The 17,034-nt window shown below is 41.9% G+C and overlaps 1 protein-coding gene across 1 annotated transcript in view; it reads right to left on the reverse strand.

Moving 5' to 3' along the window:
• ATP10A (ATPase phospholipid transporting 10A (putative)) overlaps positions 1–15,007 on the reverse strand; it is a 163,988-nt gene extending 148,981 nt beyond the window's left edge. The window contains exon 1 of the mRNA XM_084639464.1: positions 14,376–15,007. Coding sequence (XP_084495590.1) covers positions 14,376–14,824 — 449 coding nt within the window. The 5' untranslated portion in view covers positions 14,825–15,007. The remainder of the gene's footprint in view (positions 1–14,375) is intronic.
• Between the last annotated feature and the right edge of the window lie 2,027 nt (positions 15,008–17,034).

A 17,034-nucleotide genomic window follows, 5' to 3' on the forward strand; every position in this document is an offset into this window, starting at 1 on the left:
AGAAGTCATCCCTGCTGTATCCCCGGGAGTGATAGCTAGCTCAGCTCTTGCACAGACTTTGCATTAAAACTGCAGTGTGAAAAACACACCTGAGATCAGACAGAAATAAATTCTCCCACTTACAATGATTATTTATCATAGAAGCAACATAGAAAGTAAGAACGGGAAAATGAGTGGAGGAAGAGATATCCAAGGCAAAAAAAAATCAGAATTTAAGAAGGGAAAGAAGGAAGAACAAAAGGTAAAGGGAGACAGAGACAGTAAATAAAATCTGAAATATCACGAGGGGCTGAATGTCAACAGTGCACTACCATTAATATAAATTTAGAAAGTTTCATATGAAAGATATACATTGCCATAAATGGACATGGTGTTATAGACTAGCTACATAAGAACGGCCATACTGGGTCAGACCAATGGGCCATCTAGCCCAGTATCCTGTCTTCTGACAGTGGCCAATGCCAGATGCTTCAGAGGGAATGAACAGAAGAGGTAATCAATCAAGTGATCATCTTCTGTTGCCCATTCTCAGCATCTGGCAAATAGAGGCTAGGGACACTTCAGAGCATGGTTTTGCATCCCTGCCCATTCTGGTTAATAGCCATTGATGGACTAACCTCAGTGAAGCTCTCTAATTTTTTTTGAACCCTGTTATAGTATTGGCCTTTACAACATTCTCTGGCAAAGAGTTCCAAAGGTTCACTGTGTGTTGTGTGAAGAAATACTTCCTTTTGCTTGTTTTAAACCTGAGGCCTATTAATTTCATTTGGTGACCCCCTAGTTCTTGTGTTATGAAAAAGAGTACATAACATTTCCTTATTTACTTTCTCCACACCAGTCATGATTTTATAGACCTCTACTATATCCCCCCTTAGGCATCTCTTTTCCAAGCTGAAAAGTCCCAGTCTTTTTAATCTCTCCTGGTCTGGAAGCTGTTCTGTACACCTAATCATTTTTGTTGCCCTTTTCTGTACCTTTTCCAATTCCAATATTTCTTTTCTGAGATGGGGCGACCAGATCTGCATATGGTATTCAAGGTGTGGGCATACCATGGATTTATATAGAGGCAATATCATATTTTCTGTCTTATTATCTATCCCTTTCCTTATGGTTCCCATCATTCTGTTTGCTTTTTTGACTGCTGCTGTACATTGAGGGGATGTTTTCAGAGAACTACGCACAATGACTCCAAGATCTCTTTCTTGAGTGGTAACAGTTAATTTAGACCCATCATATTATTACTTTGCATTTATCAACATTCAATTTCATCTGCCATTTTGTTGCCCAGTCACCAAGCTTTGTGAGAAACCTTTGCAACTCTTCCCAGTGTGCTTTGGACTTAACTATCTTGGTTAGTTTTGTATCATTTGCAAATTTTGCCACCTCACTGTTTAACCCATTTTTCCAGATCATTTATGTATATGTTGAATTGGTCCCAGTACAGACCCCTGGGGAACACCACTATTTAACTCTCTCCATTCTGAATATTGATAATTTATTCCTACCCTTTGTTTCCTATCTTTTAACCAGTTACTGATTCAGGAGAGGACCTTGCCTCTTATCCCATGACAACTTACTTTGCTTAAGAGCCTTTGGTGAGGTATCTTGTCAAAGGCCTTCTGAAAATTTAAGTACACTATAGTCACAGGATCATGCTTGTTGACCCTGTGAAAAAAGAAATCTAGTAGATTGGTGAGTCATGATTTCCCTTTACAAAAACCATGTTGACTCTTCCTCAAGAAATCATGCTCATCTAGCTGTCTGATAATTCTGTTCTTTACTATAGTTTCAACAAATTTGCCCAGTACTAAAGTTAGGCTTACTGGCCTGTAATTTCTGGGATCACCTCTGGAGCATTTTTTAAAAATTGGAGACACATCCTCCAGTCATCTGCAACAGACGCTGATTTAAATGATAGGGAATACCATCTGGTCCTGGTGACTTATTACTGTTTAGTTTATCAATTTGTCCCAAAACCTCCTCTAATGACACCACAGTCTGGGACAGTTCGTCAGATTTGTCCCCTAAAAAGAATGGCTCAGGTTTGGGAATCTCCCTCACCTCCTCAGCAAAGAATTCATTTAGTTTCTCCTCAATGGCCTTATCGTCCTTGAGTGCTCCGTTAGCATCTTGATCATCCAATGGCCCCACTGTTTGTTTCGCAGTCTTCCTGCTTCTGATGCACCTTAAAATTTTTTTCCTTTTACTTTTTAAGTCTTTGGCTAGCTGTTCTTAAAATTCTTTTTTGGCCTTCCTAATTATATTTTTACACTTCACTTGCCAGAGTTTATGCTCCTTTCTATTTTCCTCAGTAGGATTTAACTTCAACTTTTTAAAGGATGCCTTTTTTGCCCATAACTACTTCTTTTACTTTAGAAGCCATAGTGGCACTTTTTTGGATCCTCTTACCATGTATGTTTTTTAATTTGGGTTATACATTTAAATTGGGTGTCTTTTGTGGTGTCTTTAAAAAATGTCCACACAGGTTGCAGGGATTTCACTTTTGTGTACTTTTTAATTTCTGTTTAACTAACTTCCTCATTTTTCTGTAGTCCCCCTTTCTGAAATTAAACGCTACTGTGGTGGGCTGCTTTGGTGTCCGCCCTCTTCCCTTCACACACACATAGAGATGTATAGTTTTATTATGTTATGGTCACTCTTACAAAGTGGTTCAGCTATATTCACCCCTTGGACCAGATCCTGTGCTCAATTTAGGACTAAATCAAGAATTGTCTCTTTTCTTGTGCGTTCCAGGACTAGCTGCTCCATGAAGCAGTCATTTAAGGTGTCAAGAAACTTTATCTCTGCATCCCGTCCTGAGGTGACATGTACCCAGTCAATATGGGGATAGTTGAAATCCCCCATTATTATTGAGTTTTTTATTTTTAAAGCCTCTCTAATCTCCCTAAGCATTTCACAGTGACTATCCCCATGCTGGTCAGGTGGTTGGTAGTATATCCCCACTGCTATATTCGTATTAGTCAAACATGGAATTACTATCCATAGAGATTCTATGGTACAGTTTGATTCATTTAAGATTTTTACTTCATTTGACTCTAAGCTCTCTTTTAATGCCACTCCCCCACCAGCATGACTTATTCTGTCTTTCCAATATATTCTGTACCTTGGTATTACTATGTCCCATTGATTTTCCTCATTCTAACAAGTTTATGTGATGCCTACTATATCAATATCCTCATTTAATACGACTCAAGTTCACCCATCTTATTATTTACTTATTATTTGTATATAAGCACTTAAAAATTGTCAATTTTAAGCTGTCTGCCACAATGTGATGTAACTGAATGAGACTCTTTCATTTGACTGTTTCTCATCAGATCCTACCTGTATTTTATTATCTTCCATCCACTCCTCTTTACTAGGATATAGAGATTCTCCATTAACAGATCCTCCCCTAAGGGATGTCTCTGTCCAGACCACGTGTTCCTCCATACCTGTCAGCTTTCCCCCAGCCCTTAGTTTAAAAACTATTCTACAACCTTTTTACCTTTACATGCCAGCAATCCGGTTCCATTCTGGTGTAGGTGTAGCCCATCCTTCCTACATAATACATAATGCAAAGAGAAGACAGCAATTCAAACACAGAAGTTAAGAGATTTAGGGTGAAATCCTGATTCCATTGAAGTCAATGGGAGTTTGACCACTGATTTCAGTGGGGCCAGGATTTTATCCTGCATCATGTAATCCAAACCCTTTTCATGTAGCATCATTATTTGCTGTATATAACATCTATACCTAGAGAGTGAGACAACTTTACATGTCTGTATGTGAAACTTTAAAGCTACTTTGAAATATAAGCTTATTTTCTGTTTTGTAAAACAGCAGTAAGCATGCTGAACACACACAGACTTCTGTATTTTTTAGTAAATTACATATATTAAACCCTTTTAGTTGACCTAGTACCTAACCACATAAAGACGAAGTGATTAACACAGAATCAAACACACGCTACTGTAACTCATGTTTTAAAAACAAAAAAAAACAAACAAAAAATAAAACAAGCAAACCTACAGCTATGACCTGAAGGTAAAAACAAACAGCAAAAGGAGAAAGAATGCTCACTTTATAGACTGACAATTCCACAAAAAGGTTATCAATTATTCAAGGAAAAAATTATTTATTAACAACAACTAGTCTCTTACACTGTTTCTTAGCTTTGATATAAATTATGTAAATGGAATGTGCAAGTGTGAATAATATGTTAATGGATAACACTGAAAGCAGAATGCAATTTGAGATAAGGCATTTGAGACTAAATTAACCACTTCATCTAACAGAACACATTTAATCTACGCTTTTTAAAATCCAGTTGTTAAACAGCCATTTAGAAAAACAGCAGGACAGACAATGCACCCAGTATCCAGAAGTCTTATCGGATATTGATTGAAATGATGCATCTATTGGAATTATTAAAATCCAGTTCCTGTCTGTCTCAGAGAGAGAAAGAAACCAAACTAATTACTTCAGGCAACTGTCTGTCAGGTCAATGAAAACCTAATGAGAATTTAAGAGGATTTCCATCTTCCATCTACACATTAATGGATCAACCTTTGTGTATGTGGAAGACACGTAACTGTATATGCGAAAGAGACCAAACAACCCGTTGACTCAGGGAAGAGTTATTTTATACAATATTGAATAAAACGTGAACATAGAGTAGGTATTGGGGTTCAGAGAAGAGAGGCCACAATGCTCTCAGGTGTGCAAATATCATTCAGATGCTAAAAATAAAGGATCAAAGGATCCCTTCTCTCCTGGTATGATGTATACGCTCAAGCTTTTATTTCACAGATTTGCAGGACTATAACAAAGAAGAAGGCAGAAGGAAAAAGCTGACAAAGTGAGCAGCCACGACACTGAAATCGTGAAAGGGAGAGGCGAGATCCTGATGAAACACAGCAAACATCTGAGCCCTAACGATAAGGAGTAAATTTGTGACAGTGAGGGTAATTAACCATTGGTAGAGCCCTGCGCAGATACAAAATTTGTATCCACATCCAATTCGCAATCCACAAACATGGTCCATGGATATAAAGTGGATACCCACAGATTTACAGGGCTCAAGATATAAAATTTGGATCCGCATCCATCCACGATCCACAAACATGCTCCGCGGATATATCCACGGATATAAAGCAGATATCTGCAGATTTGCAGGTCTCTAACCATTGGAACCAATTTACCAAGGCTAATGGTGAATTCTCCATCACAGACAATTTTTAAATCAAGATTGGGTATTTTGCTAAAAGATCTGCTGTAGGAACTATTTGGGGGAAGTTCTCTGGCCTGTGTTAATCATGAAGTCAGACTAGATGATCACAATGGTGTCTAGCTCAGTGGTTTTCAAACTTTTTTCCTGGGACAGAGTTGAAGAAAATTGTTAATGCCCATGACCCAACGGAGCTCGGTATGAGGGGTTTGGGGTATGTGTGTGGGGGGTCAGGGCTGGGGCAGAGAATTGGGGTGTGAGGTGGGGCCGAGAATTAGGGGTTCAGAGTGTAGGAGGGGGTTCTGGGCTGGGATTTGGGGGTGCGGTGCAGGAGGGGTCAGGGCTCTGGGCTGGGGGTGAGGGCTGTGGGGTGGGGCTGAGAATTAGGGGTTCAGGGTGTAGGAGGGGGTTCTGGGCTGGGGGTTGCGGGTTGGGGTGCGGGAGGGGGTCAGGGCTCTGGGGTGGGGCTGGAGATGAGTGGTTTGGGGTGCAGGAAGGGATTCCAGGTTTGGGGGGGCTCAGGGCTGGGGTAGGGGATTGGGGCACAGGGTTGGGACATGGATTTACCTCCGGTGGCTCCGGGTCAGCGGCGCAGCCAGGGTGCAGAGGCAGGCTTCCCACCTGTCCTGACACCGCAGACCGCACTGCACCTCAGAAGTGGCCAGGAACAGGTCCAGTTTCTAGGCGGAGGCACGCGCAAGTGGCTTCACACAACTCTCACATGTAGGCCCCTCCACCCCCCAAGCTCCCTTTGGCCAGTTTCCAGCCAATGGGAGTGCAGAGATCCATGGCCCCCTTGCCTAGAAGCCGGACCCGCTGCTGGCTGCTTCCAGGGCACAGTGTGGTGTCCGAAAAGGTAGGCACTAGCTTGCCTTAGCTGGGCAGCACCGCCGAGAGGACTTTTAACATCCCGGTCGGTGGTACTGACCAGAGCATGGCGACCCAGTGCCTGACATGCCGTGACCCAGTACAGGGTCTCGACCCACGGTTTTAAAAACACTGGTCTAGATGATCACAATAGAATCTATGAAAACATGTAAGTGAAGACCTTGCACTGTACTATACGTGCAAGATTATCTGTTAGCTGACTTGATTTCATATAATTTACTTTTGATCTAAATTGATTTCTCTTACTTTTTCTAATCATCTTCTGGTTAAACTCCTTTTGCATTAAGGAGATTGCAGCTAAGCACCAACCTCTATCTTTAGGAGCCTAAATAGGTGGCCTGATTTTCAGTGATGCTGAGCACACTTAAATCCCATTGACTTCAATTTAGGAACGTAACTTTAGTCATCCTACTTAGAAAATGTTGGCTTCAGTGTTTTGGGGAAATTCAAGACAGCCCATCCTGAGGAGAGGCAACCAAACACACACAGTGAATATGGGCATGCCTAAGCTGCTCAGGTTCTCAGCCAGAGAACAGAAAAAGGGGGCCAGCAGCACAGATATGGTTATCCTACAGAATGACTAAAGCCTAAGACATCAGACAAAAGACAAGCTCAAGGGACCAAGGTGGCAGTTTTACAATAGTTAGAAAAAAGGGGTGGGGGATAAAAGCACCAATTATTTTGCAATGTTGTTCACATGCTCAGTGTTAAAATAGCAGCATGGATACGTTACAGCCAAAAAGCACAACTGTCTAGACTTCAAGCATTTAAACTCTTCCTGAAAGTGGGCCATTACTTCTAGGCAACCAGAACATAAAACATAACAAATGACGTCTGTACTTAGAGCAACTCTCCAACAGAGTCTGAGTTTATGCAATGACTCTTCATGATGCAAAAGCTGGCTGTTGTTCCTGAGAGACCTGCCCATTTGTAGCACCACATTACAGGAAGAAAAATGACAAGGCAGTCATAGAATTTTAATAAAATACTCAAGAGCAACATAACTCTTTCCCATCTCTGGATACTACTATGTAATCCCCTGCCATGCAGGATTTTCTTTATGATTATTCTTAAGGTGGGGGGTGCACTAGGTAAAGATCTGCATCTGCTTTCCTTTAGGTACAGAGGGGGAAAAACAACAACCAGTGAGAGCAGAGGGCATATGGTAGTCTGGCAAGGTCAAGTGGATTAAACAGACATCTAGCAATGATCCACAAGACAGGGTTTATTTTTAGTTGGGTGGCTGGTTGGTTTCTGTGGGCACCATGATGTATTTCTGTGATCCCTGAAACAGTATGATGAACGTTTTTGCGAAGTTATGTCTTCTGTGCATTTTAGAGATCTTGGTTTGAAAAACAGAATCATGTTATTTATTGAAAGACACAGTTGGAAGAATTCTGTCCCCGCCCCCAACTCTGGCCCCTGTGACAACACTGCCATCCCTCCCCCACAAACCCAGGGAGGAGAATGGTGGGGGCATAATTTATAGTAAACAGGGTGATTCTGAGCTGCTTCACACCGGTCGGTAGCCCTGAGGAGATTGCTGTAAATTGAAGGAGTCTAATTTATGCTGGAGACTGATCCCCAGAGCAGCCCAGATTCAGGAGAGCGCAAAGGTGGCTGACAGACACCTGGTTCCTATCTCCACTCCCCAGGGGTTGTGCCTCTTGGAAATGCAAAAGGAACTCTGCCGATGTGTTTTAAAATGTCCATGTCACCTTCCTCAAATTGGATTTTGGGTTTGTTTTATTCCATTTCCTTTCTGGCACATATGCAAAGATTTCATTAAAAAATGCTTCTACATTATACCTTTTCTAATTCCCTATTATGAACATTGATTACATCTATCCATGCTCCACATTCAAAAACAGCCCTAACTATAAAAGGACTTGAGATAATAGTACTCTTAGGAATGGGATTCATAACTCTAGTGCCAATTTCAGTGTGAAAAATTGGCTTCATAAGCAATTAAGACAGGTTTTTGGAATTTTTTTTGGTGGGTGATTTAAGCCACCTTAACTTGTCTGTGTGAAAGCCGGAAAAGTTTCCCAATCCTCAAGGATGATAGGTAATGAAAAGAAAGATCCTTTGAAGGACAATAAAGATATCACAGTCAACTTCTATTGCTGGAGATAGGTGGTAAATGAGGGAGGCTTTCTTCACTATTTGGTGTGTGTTTGTGCTCACAAAAAAACTGAGATTACAGTCTTAACTATGCCAGTAATGATGTATCAATGAGAAGCTTCCTGAACAGTGGTCTACAGAGCTCTTTCTGGTAGTCTGCAAAGAGCATGGTCACACGGCGTTGTGTCTCCTTGCTAGACCACAAGGAGGGGGTCTTTCCAAGTATTACTTTTCCAAATAAACAACTGCTGTGGAATGTTATTTGATCAACATTGGGAGGGAATGTGGTATATACAATTATGGATGGGCACACAACAATCTCTCTGAATCTGTGCTATACTATGAATCTGAGACTCCCCCCCGTCCCCCATCTTAGTGCTGGAGTATGGTGCAAACCTGGACAATAGTTCTGAGACATTTTAGTTCTCATAGTTCTGCCTTCCAGGGGAGGACTGATACATGGCTCCTGTTTGTTGGGATGTTAGAGCTATCCATGTGCCAGAGGGTGATCTGTGAAGCAAAACCAGGTTTTTGGAGACAGTAAGTCCACCAGTGCATAGTGCCCAAGGAGTGGGACAACAGGGTTAACGATGCAGTCTTCATGAAGGGAGTTGCCAGCAGAAGCCTTTGAAATCAGGGCTAAGTGTACAGTTCCCTTTGAAAACTCAAGAACTCTTAAGCATGGTTGCCACAAAGGAAATAAGTGTCCTACTGCAATTTTTATAAAAGAACCCAGGCAGACATGCCAGCTTGGATTTCTTATCTTACATTTCAGGCATGGTCTAGCCTACTTTCCTGAGTCTCTGTGCGTTAATGATGATGTGCTGTCCACAGATCAACACAGGAACAGTAGTTTGTTGCCAGGCCTATTCTGCCTCTGAGTGTTTATTGTACTCACCACTTTTTAACTACACCACTACTTTAAAAACCTTGGATAGGTCAATTAAAAGTAGACTTCACCTGGAGCTTGTTTTTAAAAACGAATGTTTGATGGCCCAACTCTCGCTTCCACATCCTGGCTGGGGAGACAGGCTGAAGGCATTACTCCAACATCATCAGCAGACCTTGTCGACACTGGGGATTTGCCCCAGTTACGATCATTAGTGGCTTGCCACCAGCATAGCTGTGCCATTGCAAAATTTCGGAGTGGAAAGGCAAAATAGTTATAAGCCATGATGTGCACTGCAGAAGGTAACTCCTCCAGCCTGCAGCAATGGTGAATTACAGGACTGCACAGCGTGGCTTATAGCAGCTTTGCCTGTTTACAATAGGAGTTACAATGAGGAGCAATATGAGATAGCTGAAATCCACTGTTTGGCCAGGCCTCTGCCTATCAGTTCCCTTGGGTTTCTGAATCCCTGCCTATGGACCAGAAATATGACCTGATACCTTATGAAGTATGCCTAGATCATTCTATAGGCTCTCATATGCATCATAAGGGGCTAGATATTCATTTTTTTAAATGGGGAAACTGAGGTAGTTGAGGAAATTTACCCAAAATGACACAGCAAGTCAGTGGCAGATCTGGGAACAGAACCCAGCTCTCCTGATTCTTGGCTTGGTTTCAACCAGACCACATGATTGCCACAAAACACATGTGTGGCAGTGGACATAACAAGTAACTGACGCCATCATGCTTCCCAATTAGTTATTCACAGTCAGCCTGGACAGAACATAGAAAACAGACAAAAAGAGAGTAACATTAAGAGGAATGTTCCCCAGCTGAAAAAGGATATTGACCCCAGGCACACAATCCTACTCCCTTATTCTCTGCAGTCAATTTCTAGTGTAAAGAGCTCCTTGCAGAGGAAACAGACTAATCCTATGCAGTTTCCTTGAATCAGATGCAGGAATGCTTTATTTCTGGAAAGGCTTCAGAGAAGCGATTCCAGCCACCACATGGATGTCTTAGGATCCCAAAAGACGTAACTTGCTTTGCCCCTGTTCCTCAGTTTGTGTGTGGAGGTTACCCTGTGTTTCTTCTGTAGGGCTGAAAACATGTTAATTAAGCAAACATATTTTGGAAATTCCATGAAGCAAGTTCCTCATGCTCTCTTTTCTCTTTCTCTTGGGTTTTACTGAAGGAGGATAATCTTGATTTTTCTAAGGCAATAAGCACCTGCAGCTCCCATTACAATCAGTAGGAGCTGAACAGCAGGAGCTCAGCACCACTGGAAAAAACAAACAATCAGGTCAGAAGTTTTGATTTGATAAATCTAAGTTTCCATGTCCACAAAAGAACCAGTATGGCCTTCTGATCTGTAACCGGAGAAGCTTACACACTGCAGCAATACTTTTTCTGGACCTGAAAGACATTCGAGTAGGCACTGAAACTGAAGCCTTTCATTTTGAACGTAATACACCCTGAAAAATGTTAACGGACACTGTTTCAGCCACGTTGCATGAAGTCACTTCCAAAATATAATTCCACACAGGATGAGTGCCAATGTTATTCATATTAATTTTTTATTTGTACAGCATGTGAATGCATATTGTGCTTTGCAAGAATATACTGCAAACAAGACCTCTGCCTAGAAGAGCTTTTAAGACATGCGCTCCCAGCCCACACTTGGTGTTGCCAAATATTTAAAACCAGCAGCAATGTGTGTATCTTGGAATCATTCTGAGAAAACGTTTCCATGTGCAATCTGCATTTTTTTTCTATTTCTACAGGGTATTGCCAAGCGTGATTTGACTGGTGTCTGAATTCACACTGCAATAATGACTTTATAAGAAGGGATCATCGGAGTTCCCATTGTTGGGGGTAAGTAGGAGGAGAAAGGCATAGCCCCTACCACAACTGTCTCGCATCCTGGTTGTTGGCGTATTATCAGCCCTTCCTATCCTACTCTGTGATGTGCAGATACAGGAAAGGTCTATTTGTATATTTATTACTGAAAGCCTCTTACTGAGGTTACTACTTCTGTCAATATTCTGTTGGGGCCTTATCCTGATTAGCTGGCACTGACAGCAGCAGGCTCTGCCTATCATTAAATTTAAGTTTTGCAATTTATGATCAAATAAGGAATTGATACTGTAGCCATGAGTAGAGCCATGAATGACATAGACGAACGAGCCTAGGTAATGTAAGAACTGACTTCCATCTTCATCTGAAAAGAAATGTTAAACAATTAGAAAGCAAGGGCCAGTCTGCTCTGCATGGAAGTTAAGGGGTCTATGGTACTTACCAAAAAAAGAAATGGTTTTCCCTACAACTCCTGGGAAAAAATCCCTGTCTCTGGCTCTTGAATATTTTGGGAGCTAGTTGTCTGCTGCTGTCTCCCTCAGAGATGGCTCCATTTCGACAGTATGTTACATAGATGCAGTAATCTGTGAAGCCCTTTAGGATCTTTTTGGGAGGACAGATATTACCATACATTTAAACTACTTAGGCCCAATGCCTATGCTAAAATAGGGAGGGTGCAGAGAGCAGTATTAAATTCCACACAACTATCCACCCAGTTAGGAGTAGATCATGCAGCTGAAAACTGCCCCTTCCCAGCACGGCCACTTTCCTTCTCCAGAAGTGTGAAGTCCTGGACTTCTAGGGAAAGAGCCCACTTGGGCTTTGCTCCTGGGTGCAATTCTAACTAAGCAGCATTCAACTTCCATCCCGATTCAGAAATTTTTATTTGAGTAGCTGGACCTACAGTTCTATGCTTTCAAGTTTACTACACCACTGGGAATAGATTGATTCAAAATCAGAAGGGTACCCAAGCTATTCCCCTCTAAACCAATAAAACTGTAACTCTAAATAATATAGTCCACAAAATACTAGGACTCTAACTTTGAGTTTAAACACAACATAAATGCTAAGCATAAACTAGAACAAAGTACAACACATTAAATGCTTAGCTACGAATCTCAACGAGCTTCAATATCAATTTGAAAGTGACAGTGAAAGTACACATTTTCTAATGGTCACTTTTAACCATTTGGTTGCAGTTCAAAAAGAAAAGTTCTGGTGGGGAAAGCCAGCCCAGAATTACTATTAAGGCTTTTGAATGGCTTCTACAACATGTAGTTTTTAAATTTTTAACTTTGGGGTCTAGACTATCTGTTTCTACACTTCCTATTTACTAACTAGAGGATAGATTTTGCAACCCTCACTCACACTGAGTCTTCCCTTCCTCCAGAAGTGGCCTTACTGAAGAAAGTGGAACTGCTCAGAATAAGGTACAGGAAAGTAACTGAAATACTTTCCTTATGGATTGTATTTTCTAAATGGACAACCTACCTAATTCTCAATTAGTGAGGGACAATCTCCACTCATTCTTGTATTTTGCTTTCCACAACCAAATCTCTGTACAACTTTTCATGAGTGATGTACCCGAGTATTCGGATTCTAATATCTAAACTGTATTGTTAAATCTATTCACCTAAATTTGTGTTATTGCTGATTATGTACTCTATGTGTCATATGACTTTAAAAACAAACTTTGTATTTGTGGATAATCTAAGCACTATACCCAGATGTACAGACACGCTTTTCCCAACCTATGTGTTATATAATTTTTTAACATTAGCTTTAATAAAAATTTTAAATCTGTTCCACATGAGTTGGGGTGTCAGAATTTGGTCCTAAATAAGTGTTACTTGTTTGCATGGGCTCTGCATAGGTTTAGTTAGTACAGTTTTAGCCAACTGAAATAAAACCCTTTTACTATCTTTCCCACAGAAACATAACTATAGGAGGAGAAAAAAACAGGTTGAGATTTCTTGATGTGATATGAGACTGGGAAATGAAAGAGAGAATTTGATGAAGACTAAAAATAAAGCCTACTGCAAGTATTTCTGACTTGCTTTGTTCTGACTTGTAATGAGAGAGTTGCTGCTGTCTGCTGGAATGCCTATCTCAGTCAGGACCCTTCACCCCCAGGAAGAGACAACAAACTTCTTAACATGTGTTTCACATTCCTGCCTGACTTTACTGCCTGTACTGTAATAGCAGCAGAAGGATCAGCAAAATCAGCTCTCTTGGAAACTAGTGCATAAGACCACCCTCCCGCCCCCCCCCGGCCCCCGGCTTCCCAAAAAATCTCAGCCTCAGCTACGATTGTGTAAATAACCAATGATGCCTTTAAAAAGGAACTGCTATAGATCTCTAAGAGCTAGATCCTCAGTTGGTGTAAATCAGTGTAGCTCTGATCATATGTAAAAATTCATTTCAAAGAGAGAAGAAACAAATGGACGAAAACTCCTCTTTCAGCACCAGGAGGTAGAAAATTCACAGTGCACGATGACGCTGGAGAAAATAAATGACTGGCTTTTGAAAAGCAAATATTGAATGATGCCCCCACCTCACATTCTTTAGAAAAGCAAACACAGCAGAACCCCACTATTTCACACTTCACTAACCCATACCCCCCATAATTCAAACAGAGAGACCTGAGGCCTCTACCCTCTGCTCAGCAAAAATTGAATAGCACATTACTTGAGTGTGGTTTCATGTGACTAAAACTAAATCCCTGTTAGCAAGTATACTGCTGTAGAATTGGCCGCTTACACAATGAAGTATTCTCACAAATGCTTATAAATCAAATAATACTCATCTAGTAAGTGAATGAAGTTCATTTTGTGATGCTGCACAAGCCTTTTTTTTTTTTTAAACTTTGCTTACTCACTGACTTTCACAAGTCTGTAATTCACAGTGGGATTACAGTTTATCTCAAATGCTTTGGGAACCTCAAAACTTCTGGCTAAGAGGACAGCAAACTGGGGTTCATGGGATAAATGCCTAAAATGTGGATAACAGAGTGCTTTCATTAAGCTGAGTTTAGTGATGTAAATGGAAACACTTCAGAGCAGGTCACCTGCTCACTCCCTAACTCTCATTATATTATCATAGCACCTAGGAGCCCTAATTATGGGCTGGGAGGGACGCCATTGTGCTAGGCTCTGTACAAATACAGTCAAAATTACAGTCCCTCTAGACCCTCTCCCACATTTCATAGTAGCAAGCAAATGGGGTCAGAGACAAACCCGTTTGGTTATATCAACCCCTCAACATGCCCCCGCCCTTCTTATGCACCCCCATCCCAGATTTCCATTGACACCAGCTGCCATTATGGTCCCCCCCATGTCTCTGCCAGTCTTCCACCCTCCTCCCCATGCACACAGCATGCTCCCTCACCTGCAGTAGACCAGACACTCCATGTGGTTAATCTCATTGTCAGAGCGGTAGCGGCTGTAATCCTCCCACAGATCCTTGATGGCAGTGACAGCCAGGATGAAGAGCACAGGGGCCAAGGCCAGCTCGGGCTGGAAAGCGTTCACCGACGGCACGAAGTTGAGCAGTGCTATGAAGACAAAGTAGACATTGGCCAGGCGGTGAAACTGCTCAAAGAGGTTCTTGGGCAGGAAGGACAGAGCTGTGTACTTGGTGGTCTTGAGGCGATTGTTGGCCAGGGGGATCCTTTGGGGCTTCTCTGTCTCAGGCCCAGGTAGCAGCAGGTTAGAGCGCACAGTCCGTGTCTTGCTCTCCTTCTTCTTCCTCTTTCTTCGCCTCCTCTTCTTCCTCTCCTTCTCCTCTTTCTTCGGCACCTGGGGCGCATCCCTGATGTCTTCAGCGTCCTGTGCCATCTCTCCTGTTCTCCTTCCCAAACACACCAAACACACAGGACAGACCTGAGCACTTCTGCAATGGGGGCACTTGGCAGAGCCTGGGAGAGAAAGGACTGGCTGCCCCTCCCTGCTCTGCACTAAGTTATCATCCTCAGAGCCTACTCACTCTTCACTTTCCTTTTCCCAAAAGGGGAGGAGGTTTCCTTCAACTCTCTCACTGTTTTGTTTGGCCTCTGGCTCTCTTCCTCCTCCTCCTTCTTCTGTGTTTGGGAGGAGAGAGCTCTTTTCTTCTCCAATTCTCTCACCCTCCCTGGCTCAGTCTCCTCTCCTCCTTGCTTAGGCTAAGCTCACTTGTGCTCCAGGGGCAAGGGAGGGTGGATTGAATGACTGTCCCGTTGTCTGTCTCTCCAGGAGAGGAGACATACAAAGTAACCCTTGTCCTGTACATCATTTTAACCACACCACTCGTTTCTGCTACAAAAGGGGGGCTCGCAGAGACGGCAGCAGTTAGTAGTGGAAACATGAGAGAATCACATACACACACAAGACCGGGGTTGCGGGAAGAGACTGAAGGATTTTTTAAGAGCGAGAGAAGCGGGAGGGAGGGAGACAGAAAATCAGCCACACTGGGAACTTTAAAAAGAGGGGAACTTTTGACTCCACAAAGTTAGTAAGTTAAGTGTGAGTCAGTGCCTGGAGTGTGTTAAACGCCTGGTCTTTGGCATTGCTGGAAGCTGCTTTTTCATTCCATCCTCTCAGTCTTTATTTACACAATCAACCAAAGGCAGGCACCTCTCTCCCCACCCCCCCACCCCCCCCCACACACACTGGATGGAAACCACAGGTTACACTTTATGTTCTGCCTTTGACTTTCCATTACATATAAGGAGTGGGAGGGTTTGGTTTGGTTTGGTTCTCTCCCTCTCCCCCCCACCCCATTTGATATTTGCAGTTCTGTACTGCTTTCCATCCAAGGGGATCTCAAGAGTGCTATACAAATCTGCACTTAACCTTGTCAACTTAGACTTTATAAATTGATTCATTTGAAAATACTCCTGTTCGGTAGAGCACTCTTTAAATAGTATGCCATTATTTATTTTTACACACACATTTACATTTAACACAGGCAAAACATATTTTCCCCTAACTTTGTTCTCAAAAACAGCTGAATCATTTTTGCTCCAAAAATAATTGAGCCTAAGGCAGAGACACCTGACACGGAAAAATTCAGTTTCAATAGTTAAAGTTCAGCAACTGAAAATAGGGTCTTGTAGTGGACCGGGTTGGCAACCTCAACTAGAATGACTACCAGCAGCACCTAGAATACATTATTTAATTTCACAAGGATTTTTCAATTCCTCCCCTGGGAAGGGAGAGTTGGTAGGGCACTCTACACTGATCTGGTCTCCACTTTTTAAACCGGGAAATGTTAAAAACTCAAACTTCAGGGAAAGACAACCAGAGTGATACAGGAACTTGAAACTGAAGAAAAACTTAATTTAAGCGCATGTATTTAGCTCAAAGACATGAGACTCAAGGGCAACATTAACTATGAAAATATCTAAAGAGAAATAATATTTGAGGAGTAAAGACTATTCACATCAAAAGCGCAATAAACACATGACTTTGCAACTGTCAAGTATAGCACCCCACATCTAAAGATCTCAAAAGCACAAAGCTGCTCAGGCTTCTCTTCCTACGCTTTGCACATATGACTGATTGCCTGTCTTTTCACTTTCAGACTGAACTGAAAGAAGTCAGAAATGTACAGATGGGGAAACTGAGGTGTAAAGAAGCTAAAAGGTGTCCCCAAGATTGCACAAAAAGATCACTGCAGACCCAGGAATAAAGTCCACTTTAGATCGATTCCCATACCTATGCCTTAAATTACAATAATATCCTTCCTCTCATCCCCTCTGTATCTTCATTTTCTCCATTTGGGAAGTGGTAATAATCACACAAATGTCTTGGATGGCTGTTTTTTGGATGATGCGTATGAAACATGTCCAAGATATAAAGCACTATACAAGTGCTAATTAATGCAGGTCTCTTCAGAACAAAGCTCAATAGTGGCATAGCATACCTTACAAAATTACAGTATGAACTCTGCTTTGTGTGAGTGTGGAGATGGGCTCATCTGTGCTAACCCAAGTAAAAGCAGACGTTCAGATTCATAACTTGCTGTAAATCTAAATTTCTAAGAATGGGTTTTGCACAACATTTTGATG

This window comes from Lepidochelys olivacea, assembly GCF_965140295.1.
Source record: "Lepidochelys olivacea isolate rLepOli2 genome assembly, chromosome: 1".
In the NCBI taxonomy this organism is placed as follows: domain Eukaryota; kingdom Metazoa; phylum Chordata; order Testudines; family Cheloniidae; genus Lepidochelys; species Lepidochelys olivacea.